General features: G+C 38.6%; 1 protein-coding gene across 1 annotated transcript in view; it reads right to left on the bottom strand.

The window, feature by feature from the left end:
• The window catches only part of TERB2 (telomere repeat binding bouquet formation protein 2), a 43,973-nt gene extending 26,881 nt beyond the window's left edge, over nucleotides 1–17,092 (bottom strand). The window contains exons 1-5 of the mRNA XM_061429727.1: nucleotides 16,983–17,092; nucleotides 16,787–16,868; nucleotides 15,885–16,024; nucleotides 13,736–13,797; nucleotides 10,881–10,966 (exon numbers count right to left, since the gene is read on the bottom strand). Coding sequence (XP_061285711.1) covers nucleotides 10,881–10,966; nucleotides 13,736–13,797; nucleotides 15,885–16,024; nucleotides 16,787–16,868; nucleotides 16,983–17,046 — 434 coding nt within the window. The 5' untranslated portion in view covers nucleotides 17,047–17,092. The remainder of the gene's footprint in view (nucleotides 1–10,880; nucleotides 10,967–13,735; nucleotides 13,798–15,884; nucleotides 16,025–16,786; nucleotides 16,869–16,982) is intronic.

Here is a 17,092-nt window from a genome sequence, read left to right as displayed (position 1 = left end):
GGAGAAGCTCTATATAGTCAGCAGAAACAAGACTGGGAGCTGACTGTGGCTCAGATCATGAACTCCTTATTGCCAAATTCAGACTTAAATTTAAGAAAATAGGGAAAACCACTAGACCATTCAGGTATGACCTAAATCAAATTCCTTATGATTATACAGTGGAAGTGAGAAATAGATTTCAGGGACTTGATCTGATATATAGAGTGCCTGATGAACTATGGACAGAGGTTTGTGACATTGTACAGGAGACAGGGATCAAGACCATCCCCATGGAAAAGAAATGCAAAAAGCAAAATGGCTGTCTGGGGAAGCCTTACAAATAGCTGTGAAAATAAGAGGTAGAAGATAGAAGGGTAGAAATAAATGAAACAGAGAGGAAAAAAGAAAAAAGCATTAAAAGAAATGAGGACAGTCTCAGAGACCTCTGGGACAATGTTAAATGCCCCAACATTTGAATCATAGGAGTCCCAGAAGAAGAAGACAAAAAGAAAGACCATGAGAAAATACTTGAGGAGATAATAGTTGAAAATTTCCCTAAAATGGGGAAGGAAATAATCACCCAAGTCCAAGAAAGCCAGAGAGTTCCAAACAGGATAAATCCAAGGCAAAACACCCAAAGACACATATTAATCAAATTAACAAAGATCAAACACAAGAACAAATATTAAAAGCAGCAAGGGAAAAACAACAAATAACACACAAGGGGATTCCCATAAGGATAACAGCTGATTTTTCTATAGAAACTCTTCAGGCCAGAAGGGAATGGCAAGACATACTTAAAGTGATAAAAGAAAATAACCTAAAGCCCATATTACTGTACCCAGCAAGGATTCCATTCAAATATGAAAAAGAAATCAAAAGCTTTATAGACAAGCAAAAGCTGAGAGAATTCAGCAGCATCAAACCAGCTCTCCAACAAATGCTAAAGGATTTTCTCTACACAGGAAACACAGAAAAGGTGTATAAACTTGAACCCAAAACAATAAAGTAAATGGCAATGGGATCATACTTATCAATAATTACCTTAAATGTAAATGGGTTGAATGCCCCAACCAAAAGACAAAGACTGGCTGAATGGATACAAAAACAAGACCCCTATATATGTTGTGTACAAGAGACCCACCTCAAAACAAGGACACATACAGACTGAAAGTAAAGGGCTGGAAAAAGATATTCCATGCAAATAGAGACCAAAAGAAAACAGGAGTAGCAATACTCATATCAGACAAAATAGACTTTAAAACAAAGGCTGTAAAAACAGACAAAGATGGACACTGCATAATGATCAAAGGATCAATCCAAGAAGAATATATAACAATTATAAATATATATGCACCCAACATAGGAGCACCGCAATATCTAAGACAAATGCTAACAAGTATGAAAGGGAAATTAACAATAACACAATAATAGTGGGAGACTTTAATACCCCACTCACACCTATGGATAGATCAACTAAGCAGAAAATTAACAAGGAAACACAAACTTTAAATTATACAATAGACCAGTTAGACCTAATTGATATCTATAGGACATTTCACCCCAAAACAATGAATTTCACCTTTTTCTCAAGCATACCAGAACCTTCTCCAGGATAGATCACATCCTAGGCCATAAATCTAGCCTTGGTAAATTCAAAAAAATGAAATCATTCCAATCATCTTTTCTGACAACAATGCAGTAAGATTAGATGTCAATTACAAAAGAAAAACTATTAAAAATTCCAACATATGGAGGCTGAACAACACGCTGCTGAATAACCAACAAGTCATAGAAGAAGTCAAAAAAGAAATCAAAATATGCATAGAAATGAAAACACAACAACCCAAAACCTATGGGACACTGTAAAAGCAGTGCTAAGGGGAAGATTCTGGAGAAGGCAATGGCAACCCACTCCAGTACTCTTGCCTGGAAAATCCCATGGACCGAGGGTCCTGGTGGGCTGCAGTCCATGGGGTCACTAGGAGTCGGACACGACTAAGCAACTTCACTTTATTTTTTCACTTTCATTCATTGGAGAAGGAAATGGCAACCCACTCCAGTGTTCTTGCCTGGAGAATGCCAGGGACGGGGAGCCTGGTGGGCTGCCATCTGTGGGGTCGCACAGAGTCAGACACGACTGAAGTGACTTAGCAGTAGCAGCAGCAAAGGGAAGATTCAGAGCAATACAGGCTTACCTCAAGAAACAAGAAAAAAGTCAAATAAATAACCTAACTCTACACCTAAAGCAACTAGAAAAGGAAGAAATGAAGAACCCCAGGGTTAGGAGAAGGAAAGAAATCTTAAAAATTAGGGCAGAAGTAAATGAAAAGAAACAAAGGGGACCGTAGCAAAAATCAACAGAGCCAAAAGCTGGTTCTTTGAGAAGATAAATAAAATTGACAAACCATTAGCCAGACTCATCAAGAAACAAAGGGAGAAAAGTCAAATCAACAAAATTAGAAATGAAAATGAAGGGCTCACAATAGACAACACAGAAATACAAAGGATCATAAGAGACTATCATCAGCAACTATTTGCCAATAAAATGGACAACTTGGAAGAAATGGACAAATTCTTAGAAAAGTACAACTTTCCAAAACTGAACCAGGAATAAACAGAAAATCTTAACAGACTCATCACAACCATGGAAATTGAAACTGTAATCAGAAATCTTCCAACAAAAAAAAGCCCAGGTCCAGACAGCTTCACAGCTGAAGTCTACCAAAAATTTAAAGAGCCAACACCTATCCTACTCAAACTCTTCCAGAAAATTCCAGAGGAAGGTAAATTGCCAAACTCATTCTATGAGGCCACCATCACCCTAATACCAAAACCTGACAAAGATGACACAAAAAAGAAAACTACAGGCCAATATCACTGATGAACATAGATGCAAAAATCCTTAACAAAATTCTAGCAAACAGAATCCAACAACATATTAAAAAGATCATACATCATGACCAAATGGGCTTTATCCCAGGGATGCAAGGATTCTTCAATATCCACAAATCAATCAATGTAATACACTACATTAACAAATTGAAAAATAAAAACCATATGATTATCTCAATAGATGCAGAGAAAGCCTTTGATAAAATTCAACATCTATTTATGATAAAAGACCCCTCAGAAAGCAGGAATAGAAGGAACATACCTCAACATAATAAAAGCTATATATGACAAACCCACAGCAAACATTATCCTCAATGGTGAAAAATTGAAAGCATTTCTCCTAAAGTTAAGAAAAAGACAAGGGTGCCCACTCTCATCACTACTATTCAACATAGTTTTGGAAGTTTTGCCCACAGCAATCAGAGCAGAGAAAGAAATAAAAGGAATCCAGATTGGAAAAGAAGAAGTAAAACTCTCACTGTTTGCAGATGACATGATGCTCTACATAGAAAACCCGAAAGACTCCACAAGAAAATTACTAGAGCTAATCAATGAATATAGTAAAGTCAGGATATAAAATCAACACACAGAAATCCCTTGCATTCCTATACACTAACAATGAGAAAACAGAAAGAGAAATTAAGGAAACAATTCCATTCACCATTGCAACAAAAAGAATAAAATACTTAGGAATATATCTACCTAAAGAAACAAAAGACCTATATATAGAAAACTATAAAACAATGGTGCAAGAAACCAAAGATGACACACATAGAGGGAGAAATATACCTTGTTCAGAAGAATCAATATAGTGAAAATGAGTGTACTACCCAAAGCAATCTATAGATTCAATGCAATCCCTATCAAGCTACCAACAGTATTTTTCAAAGAACTAGAACAAATAATTTCAAAATTTGTATGGAAATACAAAAAACCGCAAATAGCCAAAGCAGTCTTGAGAAAGAAGAATGGAATTGGAGGAATCAACCTGCCTGACTTCAGTCTCTACTACAAAGCCACAGTCATCAAGAGAGTATGGTACTGGCACAAAGACAGAAATATAGATCAATGGAACAAAATAGAAAGCCCAGAGATAAATCCATGCACCTATGGACACCGTATCTTCAACAAAGGAGGCAAGAATATATAATGGAGAAAAGACAATCTCTTTAACAAGTGGTGCTGGGAAAACTGGTCAACCACTTGTAAAAGAATGAAACTAGAACACTTTCTAACACCATACACAAAAATAAACTCAAAATGGATTAAAGATCTCAACGTAAGACCAGAAACTATAAAACTCCTAGAGGAGAACATAGGCAAAACACTCTCCGACATACATCACAGCAGGATCCTCTATGACCCACCTCCCAGAATATTGGAAATAAAAGCAAAAATAAACAAATGGGACCTAATTAAACTTAAAAGCTTCTGCACAACAAAGGAAACTATAAGCAAGGTGAAAAGACAGCCTTCAGAATGGGAGAAAATAATAGCAAATTAAGCAACAGACAAATTAATCTAAAAAATACATAAGCAACTCCTGCAGCTCAATTCCAGAAAAAATAAATGACCCAATCAAAAAGTGGGCCAAAGAACTAAACACACATTTCTCCAAAGAAGACATACAGATGGCTAACAAACACATGAAAAGATGCTCAACATCACTCATTATCAGAGAAATGCAAATCAAAACCACAATGAGGTACCATTTCATGCCAGTCACAATGGCTGCAAATCAAAAGTCAACAAGCAATAAATGCTGGAGAGGGTATGGAGAAAAGGGAACCCTCTTACACTGTTGGTGGGAATGCAAACTAGTGCAGCCACTATGGAGAACAGTGTGGAGATTCCTTAAAAAACTAGAAACAGAACTGCCTTATGACCCAGCAATCCCACTGTGGGCATACACACTGAGGAAACCAGAATTTAAAGAGACACGTGTACCTCAATGTTCATCGTAGCACTGTTTATAATAGCCAGGACATGGAAGCAACCTAGATGTCCATCAGCAGATGGAATATTACTCAGCCATTAAAAAGAATACATTTGAATCAGTTCTAATGAGGTGGATGAAACTGGAGCCTATTATACAGACTGAAGTAAGCCAGAAAGAAAAACACCAATACAGTATACTAACGCATATATATGGAATTTAGAAAGATGGTAACAATAACCTTGTATGTGAGACAGCAAAAGAGACACAGATGTATAGAACAGTCTTTTGGACTCTGTGGGAGAGGGCAAGGGCAGGATGATATGGGAGAATGGCATTGAAACATGTAAATTATCATATGTGAAATGAATCGCCAGTCAAGGTTCGATGCATGATACAGGGTGCTCGCGGATGGTGCAGGGGATGAACCAGAGGGATGGGATGGGGAGGGAGGTGGGAGGAGGGTTCAGAATGGGGAACACATGTACACCCATGGCAGACTCGGCAAAACCAATACAATATTGTAAAGAAAATAAATATATAAAACTGAAAAAAATAAAATAAGAAAAAATTTCCTTTTCCCATTCTTCTCTTACAAGGTCACTTAGGATAACTCTTCTCTCCTTTACTAATTCCTTAATATCTTCATGGTCTCAACTTTTCAATTTCATTTTTCTTCCTAACCTTACCAGTTTCTTATCTCAAAAAGGATAACAAGTTCAAAGGAGTTCTATGAATGGAGATTCAGTTCAGTTCAGTTCAGTCGCTCAGTCATGTTCAACTCTTTGCGATCCCATGAACCACAGCATGCCAGGCCTCCCTGTCCATCACCAACTCCCGGAGTCTACCCAAACCCATGTCCATCGAGTCGGTAATGCCATCCAACCACTTCATCCTCTGTCATCCCCTTCTCCTCCTGCCCTCAATCTTTCCCAGCATCAGGGTCTTTTCAAATGAGTCAGCTCTTTGCATCAGGTGGCCAAAGTATTGGAGATTCAGCTTCAGCATCAGTCCTTCCAATGAGTATTCAGGACCGATTTCCTTTAGGATGCACTGGTTGGATCTCCTTGCAGTCCAAGGACTCTCAAGGGTCTTCTCCAACATCACAGTTCAAAAGCATCAGTTCTTCGGTGCTCAGCTTTCTTTATAGTCCAACTCTCACATCCATACATGACTACTGGAAAAATCATAGCCTTGACTAGACGGACCTCTGTTGGCAAAGTCATGTCTCTGCTTTTTAATACAAAGACCTAGAATATGGATATTTAAACTTAAGTGGTGTATTATCTATAAGTCACGGGACCATGAAGCAATAGTTCACTAAAATTAAATACACAACTTTGTGCTACATCAGATAACAATGTATATCAAATTAAGGAAAACTATATAGGAGGTACAAAAGGAACAAGAAAATATTATGGGAAAAAACTTAAAGGTAAAAAAACTACACTATATAAATTAAACTCATTAATTTTTATATTGAAGAAAGATCATTTTATTTCAGCAGCTAAATCCCATACTTTCAATAGTTAATGCTCCCTATGAACATCTAGAAACCACTGAAGTGGAAAATATAGTATTGGGACTAGATAGTGAATAAGCCTGAAAGAAGGGTGCATCTCACAGATTAGCCCTAACACAATGCCAAGTCCATGTTTGTTTGTCTTTTAAAATATAACTTTTATTTCTTAAGCCAAAGTAGCCACATTATACACAATTTGGAAAAGAGGGAAATCCTCTTCCTAATCCTCCAATCCTAATAAAATTACTAATATTTAGTTTATTTCCTTATTATATTATATACATTTTAAAATAATATCACAGTAATCAAAAAAATCCTGTTTCTTTTCTGTAAGGATAGTCTAGCATAATATGGTTAAATGCATGGGTTCTGGAATTAGACTGACCCAGTTAAAATCCTGCTTCTCCTCACTTATTAAAAGTTTGTGTGACTTTGGGGAAATTATTTCATCTACCTACACTTGTGTTCCCTCCCTGTTGTTTGACCTGAGGCCAGACCATCACCAGTGGAGGTGATGAGGATAACAGTGACCTCCTTCAGAAGGGTCGTGCACACACTGCCGCACTCAGTGCCCCTGACCCTGCTGCACACCACCACTGACCCACACCTCCGCCAGAGATGCCACGACACTCACAGGCAAGTCTGGGTCAGTCTCTTGTGGGGTCACTGCTCCTTTCTCCTGGGTCCTGGTGTGCTCAAAGTTTTGTTTGTGCCCTCCAAGAGTCAGTTCCCCAGTCCTGTGTAAGTTCTGGCCACTCTGTGGTAGGGTTAATGGCGACCTCCTCCAAGAGGGCTTAGCCATACCCAAGGAGGGAACACAGCCGTGCCCATCAGAACAGGACCCAGTTTCCCCCTCAGTCAGTCTCTTCCATCAGGAAGCTCCCATAAGCCCCTTATCCTTATCCATCAGAGGGCAGATAGAATGAAAACCATAATCACAGAAAACTAATCAAACTGACCACATGGACCAAAGCCCTGTCTAACTCAATAAAACTATGAGCCATGCTGTGTAGGGCCACCCTATACAGATGGGTCATGGTGGAGAGTTCTGACAAAATGTGGTCCACTGGAGAAGGGAATGGCAAACCACTTCAGTACTCTTGCCTCATGAACCCAGGAACAGTATGAAAAAGCAAAAAGATAGGACACTGAAAGATGAACTCCCCAGGTCAGTAGGTGCCCAATATGTTATTGGAGAACAGTGGAGAAATAACTCCAGAAAGAATGAAGAGACAGAGCCAAACCAAAAACAACACCCAGTTGTGAATGTGACTAGTGATGAAAGTAAAGTCCGATGCTGTAAAGAACAATATTGCATAGGAACCTGGAATGTTAGGTCCATGAATCAAGGTAAATTGGAAGTAGTCAAACATGATACGAGTGAATATTGACATTTTAGGAATCAGCGAACTAAAATGGACTGGAATGGGTGAATTAAACTCAGATGACCATTATATCTACTATTGTGGGCAAGAATCCCTTAGAAGAAATGGAGTAGCCATCAAAGTCAATAAAAGAGTCCAAAATGCAGTACTTGGATGCAATCCAAAAAACAACAGAATGATCTCTTTTCATTTCCAAGGCAAACCATTCAAAATCACAGTAATCCAAGTCTATGCCCCAGCCACTAATGCTGAAGAAGCTGAAGTTGAACGGTTCTATGAAACCTACAAGACCTTCTGGAATGAACACCCAAAAAAGATGTCCTTTTCATTTCAGGAATGCAAAAGTAGAAAATCAAGAGATACCTGGAGTAACAGGCAAGTTTGGTCTTGGAGTACAAAATGAAGCAGGGCAAAGGCTAAAACAGTTGTGCCAAGACAACATACTTGTCATAGCAAACACCCTCTTCCAACAACACAAGAGAAGACTCTACACATGGACATCACCAGATGGTCAACACCAAAATCAGACTGATTATATTCTTTGCAGGTGAAAATGGAGAAGCTCTATATAGTCAGCAAAAATAAGACTAGGAGCTGAATGTGGCTCAGATCATGAACTCCTAATTGCAAAATTCAGACCTAAATGGAAGAAAGCAGGGAAAACCACTAGACCATTCAGGTATGACCTAAATCTTATACAGTGGAAGTGACCAACAGATTTAAGGGATTAGATCTGATAGACAGACTGCCTGAAGAATGATGAACAGAGGTTCATGACATTGTACAGGAGGCAGCGATCAAGATCATCCCCAATAAAAAGAAATGCAAAAAAGGCAAAATGGTTGTCTGAGGAAGTAAAAGGCAAAGGAGAAAAGGAAAGATATACCCATTTGAATGCAGAGTTCCAAAGAATAGCAAGGAGAGATAAGAAAGCCTTCCTTAGTGATCAATGATAAATTAGAGGAAAACAACAGAATGGAAAAGACTAGAGATTTCTTCAAGAAAATTAGAGATCCCAAGGGAACATTTCATGCAAAGAAGGGCACAATAAAGGACAGAAATGGTATGGACCTAACAGAAGCAGAAGATATTAAGAAGAGGTGGCACCAATACACAGAAAAAGTATATAAAAAAGATCTAGTGACCCAGATAACCATGATGGTGTGATCACTCACCTAGAGCCAGACATCCTGGAACGTGAAGTCAAGTGAGCCTTAGGAAACATCACTACAAGCAAAGCCAGTGGAGGTGATGAAATTACAGTTGTGCTATTTTAAATCCTAAAAGATGATGCAGTGAAAGTGCTGCACTCAGTGACTGTGTGAGTGAAAGTCACTCAGTCATGTCCAACTCTTTGAGACTCCATGGACTGTCCCTCGAATTCTCCAGGCCAGAATACTGGAGTGGGTAGCCTTTCCCTTCTCCAGGGGATCTTCCCAACCAGGGATCGAACCCAGGTCTCCCACACTGCAGGCAAGTTCTTTACCAGCTGAGCCACGAGGGAAGCCCAAGAACACTGGAATGGGTAGCCTATCCCTTCTCCAGAGGATCTTCCAGACCCAGGAATCGAACCAGGGTCTCCTGCATTGCAGACAGATTCTTTAAAAACTGATCTATGAGGGCTCAATATGCCAGCAAATCTGGAAAACTCAGCAGTGGCCACAGGACTGGAAAAGGTCAGTTTTCATTCCAGTCCCAAAGAAAGGCAATGCCAAAGGATGTTCAAACTATCACACAATTGCACTCATCTCACATGCTAGCAAAGTAATGCTCAAAATTCTCCAAGTCAGGCTTCAACAGTACATGAACCATGAACTTCCAGATGTTCAAGCTGGATTTAGAAAAGGCAGACGAACCAGAGATCAAATTGCCAACATCCACTGGATCAAAAAAGCAAGAGAGTTCCAGAAAAACATTTGCTTTATTGACTACACCAAAGCCTTTGACTGTGTGGATCACAAAAATCTGTGGAAAATTCTAAAGAGATGGGAATACCAGACCACCTGACCTGCCTCCTGAAAAATGTATCTGCAGGTCCAGAAGTACAGCTAGAACCGGACATGGAACAACAGACTGGTTCCAAATTGGGAAAGTACGTTAAGGCTGAATATTGTCACCCTGTTTAGTTAACTTATATACAGAGTACATCATGAGAAATGATGGGCTGGATGAAGCACAAGCTGGAATCAAGATTACTGGGAGAAATACCAATAACCTCAGATACGCAGTTGACACCACCCTTATGGCAGAAAAGTGAAGAACTAAAGAGTCTCTTGATGAAAGTGAAAGAGGAGAGTGAAAATGTTGGCTTAAAACTCAACATTCAGAAAACTAAGATCATGGCATCCAGGCCCATCCTTCATGGCAAATAGATGGGGAAACAATGGAAACAGTGACAGACATTATTTTGGGGGGCTCCAAAATCACTGCAGATGGTGACTGCGGCCATGAAATTAAAAGATTCTTGCTCCTTGGAAAAAAAACTATGACCAACCTAGACACCATATTAAAAAGCAGAGACATTACTTTGCCGACAAATGTTTGTCTAGTCAAAGCTATGGTTTTCCAGCAGCCATGTATGGATGTGAGAGCTGGACTATAAAGAAGGCTGAGTGCCGAAGAACTTATGCTTTTGAACTGTGGTGTTGGAGAAGACTCTTGAGAGTCCCTTAGACTACAAGGAGATCCAACAGTCAATCCTAAAGGAAATCAGTCCTGAATATTCATTGGAAGGACTGATGCTGACGCTGAACCTCCAATACTTTGGCCACCTGATGCAAAGAACTGACTCACTAGAAAAGAACCTTGATGCTGGGAAAGATTGAAGGCAGGAGGAGAAGGGGATGACAGAGGATGAGATGGTTGGATGGCATCACCGATTCTATGGACATGAGTTTGAGTAAACTCTGGGAGTTGGTGATAGACAGGGAAGCCTGGCGTGCTGCAGTCCATGAGGTCGCAAAGAATTGGACACGACTGAGCAACTGAACTGAACTGACCTATACTTGATCTCTTTTTCTGTAAAATGGCAATTTCTGTAAAATGGTGATAATGATACCAATGTCATAAGAAGACTGAAGATTAAATGAGATTAAGACACAGTGTTCAAAGGTGTGTATACTGAATGAAGTATACAAATCAGTGAAGTATACAAATTCAGTACCTTTTGGATAAGTCTTTCTTGTGATCTGTTGCTAATACACTGCTTTCCCTAAAGACCTTTAGTTCATTTGATGTTACTTCATCATGCTGTGGATAGCAAAAAAAATCACATTTAAAAAAATCAGCCATACCAATCATGCAATCAATATCATTTTTTTAAAAAGTAAATTGGCAATATATATACCAACAGTCACAAAAGTATACAAATTCAGACCCATTCCATTTCGTTTCCTAGGAAAAACTCACAAAATTTTGTATATACACACACAGAATTATCTATTTTTAGAGATACATAAAGAAAGGAGACCTGGATTTTAAAAATATAAGCTATATTTGTATTAGATAATAAAACTGACTGATTTTATTCTCTTATTGATTTTTGAAATTTTCCCTAATGTGGTCATATAACTCTTTGGTTTAAAAAAAAAAAAAGAAGCCAAAAAAAGTGTAATTGATTTAAACTTTCTTAAAATCCTCAACATGAAAATTCCTAGGCATCCTGCAAGTTACAAATCAAAAATATGAAGTAAGTTGAACAAATTGTTATCCCCTCAAAATTAAAGTGAAACATTTAGCTATGGAGTTACAAAAGAGTTACAAAATAAACATATATAAAGCTTTTCCAAAAGATTATGTTAAAGTTGACAGACCTCAGATTCTGGTATCTATAACATATTTACATAATATTCCATTAGGAAATTTCTATATATAGGTTGCAAGCCCACTCTAAACAATAATAATGTTTCCCAAATTACTTTTCAGATTTACCCTTGCTATTGCCATTAAAAGAGGTAACTTCTACTTACAAATTCCATGGTTGTGTTATTATAATTAGTTAATATTCAATATCAATCAATATTTGAAAGAACAAAATCCCTTATCATATAATCATACAATTTCTAGAGTCAACAGTCAATACAGGCATATGCTACTAATACATTAAAGAAACACTGGATTGGGCTGGAGCTGAGAAAATTTGGTTCCACTTTACTAATATCTGGCTATGTGAACTAAGTCAGAGGTCTTACCTTCTTATCTCAGTCTTCTCATTTCTAAAACAGAGTAATGGTCTTCAAGGGTCTTTTGGTATACTCAATAATTATTATCAAATAATAACCATTCTACCACCATTTATGTCCCAGGAACACTCTAACAAGTCAAGGATTTGAGTATTTGCTCATAATTAAATTCAGAACCTTGAACAAGAACACAAGATAATACTGTGTTTTCTTAATGTTGCTTTGGCAGCTCCTGGGATCTTATTTCTATGCCCAAGGATTGAATCTGGGCCCTCAGCAATAAGAGTGCTGCGTCCTACTGGACTGCCAGGGAATTCCCTATGCTATGCTATGCTAAGTCACTTCAGTCGTGTCTGACTCTGTGCAACCCCATAGACGTCAGCCGACCAGGCTCCTCTGTCCCTGGGATTCTCCAGGCAAGAACACCGGAGTGGGTTGCCATTTCCTTCTCCAATGCATGAAAGCGAAAAGTGAAAGTGAAGTCGCTCAGTCATGCCCGACTCTTAGCGATCCCATGGACTAGAGCCTACCAGGCTCCTCCGTCCATGGGATTTTCCAGGCAAGAGTACTGGAGTGGGGTGCCATTGCCTTCTCCGGAATTCCCTATACTGTGTCCTTTTTATTATATCACATTGAGCTGAACATAACAAGAGGTTGTTTCAAATTGGTGATGCTAAATTTGATCAGTTGGTTAAGACGCTGTCTGCCAGATCCCTCCATTGTAAAAGTATAAGCAATGCTTGCCTTTGTAATTAGTAAGTAATCTGTGAGGTGATCATTTTAGATAATGATTTTAGCATCCATTTATGGCCCTTGCCTAAATCAACTATTTTATTGGGAGTGGTAAAGTGCAAATTTTCTACCCTATCATCCTTTCTACATTTATCACCTTTTATTCTAAAAGGAAATTTTTCCTACCCCATCTTTTACTTCCCTCCTTCCCTCTTTACTTTCTGCCTTTTTTCCTCCTTTTGTTCCTCTGTTCTTTTTTTTTTCTTTCTTTATGCTTTGGAGTATAACTGTGGAATCATGGATTTTAAAAAAAATTTAAGTATTATAATCCATCACCATCATTATTCTTTTTGGATAAATTCTTATACCAATTTTGCCTTTGCATAAAGATTCTGAAGTGAATAAAAAACATGGCAAATGTGAGGCAGGATGACAAAAGTTAAAAAATTTACAGTATTGCATACATTTATTGAGGTATTACTCATAACATTTAACAAATACTACAACAAGAAATTAATCAGATAGCATCTACACTGGCAGCAAAGAACTGGTAAATACTGTGTACCTATTATTCCCTTAATATTACTGAGGCAAACTTTCAAGCTTTTTATTTTATTCATACAAAAATCTCAATTTCACTAATGTTACTAGTGTAAAAACAATGCCAAATGAGACAATGTACAATAAAAACATGCCCTCTAAATTTCTTACTCTGGGTCACTGGAACTAACACATCACTGCTGCTGCTAAGTCGCTTCAGTTGTGTCCGACTCTGTGCGACCTCAGAGATGGCAGCCCACCAGGCTCCCCCGTCCCTGGGATTCTCCAGGCAAGAACACTGGAGTGGGTTGCCATTTCCTTCTCCAATGCATGAAAGTGAAAATTGAAAGGGAAGTCGCTCAGTCGTGTCCGACTCCTAGCGACCCCATGGACTGCAGCCTACCAGGCTCCTCCGTCCATGGGATTTTCCAGGCAAGAGTACTGGACTGGGGTGCCATTGCCTTCTCCAAACACATCACTAGTACATATTTTAAAGATTACACTTTCAAATTTTTTGTTTAAACTGTATATTCTGTATAAACTGTATACCTTAATTTACTCTTACCTTTTCTATCAGAAAATGTTGGTCTTGTTCCCAAATAAAACTACCAATTTTTCTCCTTATTTCTGTAGTAATAAAAATAAATCCAATATTATTTTTCAAATAGTAACTTTGTAGAATTCACTGAATTTTGTTTAGGTTTCAAATTTTTAGGTCGGCATTATTCCACTTGTATCAAAAGTACCTAAGATATTTGTTTAAAATGAGGACTCCTATTGAACCAGATTGTTGAGGAGAAGCTGGAAACTTGCATTTCTAACAAATTCCAGATGATTCCAATGCATTATGTAAATCATTGTTCTAAACTTTTCTGCTATGGTATTTTCATAAGGTGTCAGTGTGTTTAGGCCAAGCATTAATAAAGATAACTGTCCAGTCAAAATAAAAGGCATAAAATTCCTGAATTTGTGGAGTGCTTAAATAATTCAAATTTGGAGAAGGAAATGGCAACCCACTCCAGTATTCTTGCCTGGAGAACCCCATGGACGGAGGAGCTTTGTGGGCTACAGTCCACGGGTCGCAAAGAGTCAGACACGACTGAGCGACTTCACTTTCACTTTAAATAATTCAATAGTTTAGTTTGTTAAAAGAAGGTAGGGTGAGCAACATGTCTATTGGGCATGATAGTGCAGGAATTCTACAATGTTCAGCATGTCAAAGGACTGACATCTTAAATCAATGATCTCAGGTTTCCACAGTAGCCCACTCAAGGATAAAATGTTAACATTCCTCTAGACCTAAGCTGTCTAGATTCCTCTAGACCTAAGCTACCTAGATAAATGTAGGTACATATTTGAAATGTGTAGTTAGTCCAACTTGAGATGTGCTGAAAGTTTAAAATAAACCCTGGAATCAAAAAAAAAGAACACAAAAATTTATCAATAATTTTATACTGATTATATATTGAAATAATATTCTAGCTATGTTAAATAAAACATATTCTTAATATGAATTTCATCTTTTTTTATTAACTTGTGGGTGTTAGGAAACCTAAAATTAGTATGTTGCTTACATTTGCCTTTCTTGCTTTTACTAGACAATCCCAGTCTAGGTGAATGATAATGCATACTTTAAATTTTTTAAAAGGAGCATGTTTTCATTTAAAATGGATTTTTTTTAAGTCGAATACATTTTAATGTCAGTTGTTAAACTCAAAGATTTAATAGGAGTGATAACTTAGATCAGATAGTCATTCCATAATATAAGCTCCCTGAAGATAGGTATTCACTGATTTTAAGTAAATCAATTCTCCTATCCAGTTATTAATATATTTGCGTAACCACTTAGAACAATTTCTTTTTTAAGTTACAACTAGGTTTTGCCAGGACATCAACTATGGAAGAAAGCCAATCCTTGAAGTTCCCAAAGCTCTTCTACAGAAATATTTTTCAAGTTGTTTCTTTTTTTAAATACTCTGCTCGCTGGGAATTTGTACTATTTTCAGTCTGTCTTTCTAGGGATGGACACCTACACATCAAGAAATACATCAAGAACTGGGTAATAAGAAGATCTAAAAAATGGGATAGTAGGATTTGGACAGAACAGGCTAAGAATGTGTGTTCCTAGCAGGGAAAACTGAAAGAACAAATCTCAGAAGCAATTTATTCATTTGCTCTTTACTTCATACAGTTGCTGAAATAATGTGCAAGTACTTTAAATAATATAAAAACAATACAAACACATGGATTTATTATCACGATGAATCTTGAAATATCAGTGGAGAAAAAAACAGAAAAAATAACGGTGAGAGTCAAAACTAGCAATGAGCGTTTATTATATACTCACAGGTCAGATTACTTAATATATTATCCTCAAAACAACTGGGGAGAAATTGCTGGAGGCCACAAAAACTAGTTAAGTGCTAGATTCTCACCAGTGAACAATGTGAGGACAATATTTGCATCAGTCTTATTTACCACTGAATCCCCAGCGCCTTGGTTGAAACGTGGCACAGTAGGAGCTCGGTTAATGTAAGACTGAATGATAAACAAATCGAGAATACACACCCAAGGCAATCTGATCCAAAGTACATGCTTTTCTATTTATATTAAATGATATAAAACAAAAAGCTCTGATGAAGAACAAATATCAGTAAAGCTGGATGACATAGCTGGATTTCGGAGTTTCGGAGCGATTAAAGATCTTTGCTAACCTTTTTGCAGGCTTGCAGGAGGAAGAATGAAATGACCTAAAGCCACCGAGTTTTTTATTTCAGCATTGGCTACAGCAGAGAGATAGTAGGCGTGAAAAACTGTAGCATTATCTTCTATGTAATCAAGACTCTGATATATTCTAGGAGAAAGGAAATAATTTAGGTTATGAAATAAACAAGAATGTATTCAACATTTCAAAAGAAAGAATAAATGAATGGAAACAGAATTATCTGTAGGTGATCAGGAGACTGGAAGGTGGGGAGTGAAGGGGTGAGAAAGGGAGGGAGCCAGAACCGTGATCAGACCTCTGTTCCGTAAACATCCCACTGCAAGGTTAAGGGGGCTCACTGGTGGACAGAGTCAGAGCAACCTCCCAGAAAGTTCCTGTGATATCAGGGCAAGAGGCAGTTTACGGTGTGTACTAAAATAGTGGCAGCAAGAACAAAGAACATTTACAGGAGCACGGAACACGGTGTTTGACCTTGGATTACTTGGATTAATTAACAGACTAATGGGAGTAGGAGTTATTACTCAAGAAATTACCAACATTTTCAGAACACAACGTTTAAGGTAACAGGCAATCAGATCTGGCTTAAATATACTGAACAGGAGAGTTCCACAAGGCATCACACGGATGTGGGAAAGTCTGCTGGAAAAACACAACCTGAAGTCGGGAAAAGACTTGAGGAATGGGTAGGAGGCCAGGCCTTAGCGGCAGAAAAAAGGGACTGTGAGCTATTTCTGAGCCTGCCCCTCCCCCTCCCCACACATCCACACCGGACTGAATTTGTTCGTTTCCAGTCTCTTCCTATTATCAGTATTTACTAGCCGACAGCAACTGCCAGCGACAACTCCTAGTTCCTCATGTCCCCAAAGGTACCCCCAGGTGACCTTCAGGTACCTCAGCGTGTCTGGGTGTGAGGCATCGCAGCTGAACAAGAAGTCGGCGGCCCTCGGGTCACTGATAGTCCCCCCTTCAGCCACTGTGGAGGCAAGAGCACAGGGTGAGCCCAGCAAGTGCCCTGGGGCCAAGGTACCAGAGGGAAGGGCGGTGCTCTCCTCTCCACCTCACCCACCCCTGTTGCCCAACCTCCTACCCCAAAACTGCCTCAGGTCGTGGCTGACGCTGCCACAGAACCAACCCCGCTGCCCTTGAAACATGGCGAGGCCTCACGCTCCTCACGCCAGGACTCGGAGGGCGGGGCAG

The sequence above is a fragment of the Bos javanicus genome, chromosome 10 (assembly GCF_032452875.1).
Source record: "Bos javanicus breed banteng chromosome 10, ARS-OSU_banteng_1.0, whole genome shotgun sequence".
Classification (NCBI taxonomy): Eukaryota; Metazoa; Chordata; class Mammalia; order Artiodactyla; family Bovidae; genus Bos; species Bos javanicus.
This window is presented reverse-complemented; position numbering and strand designations above follow the sequence as displayed.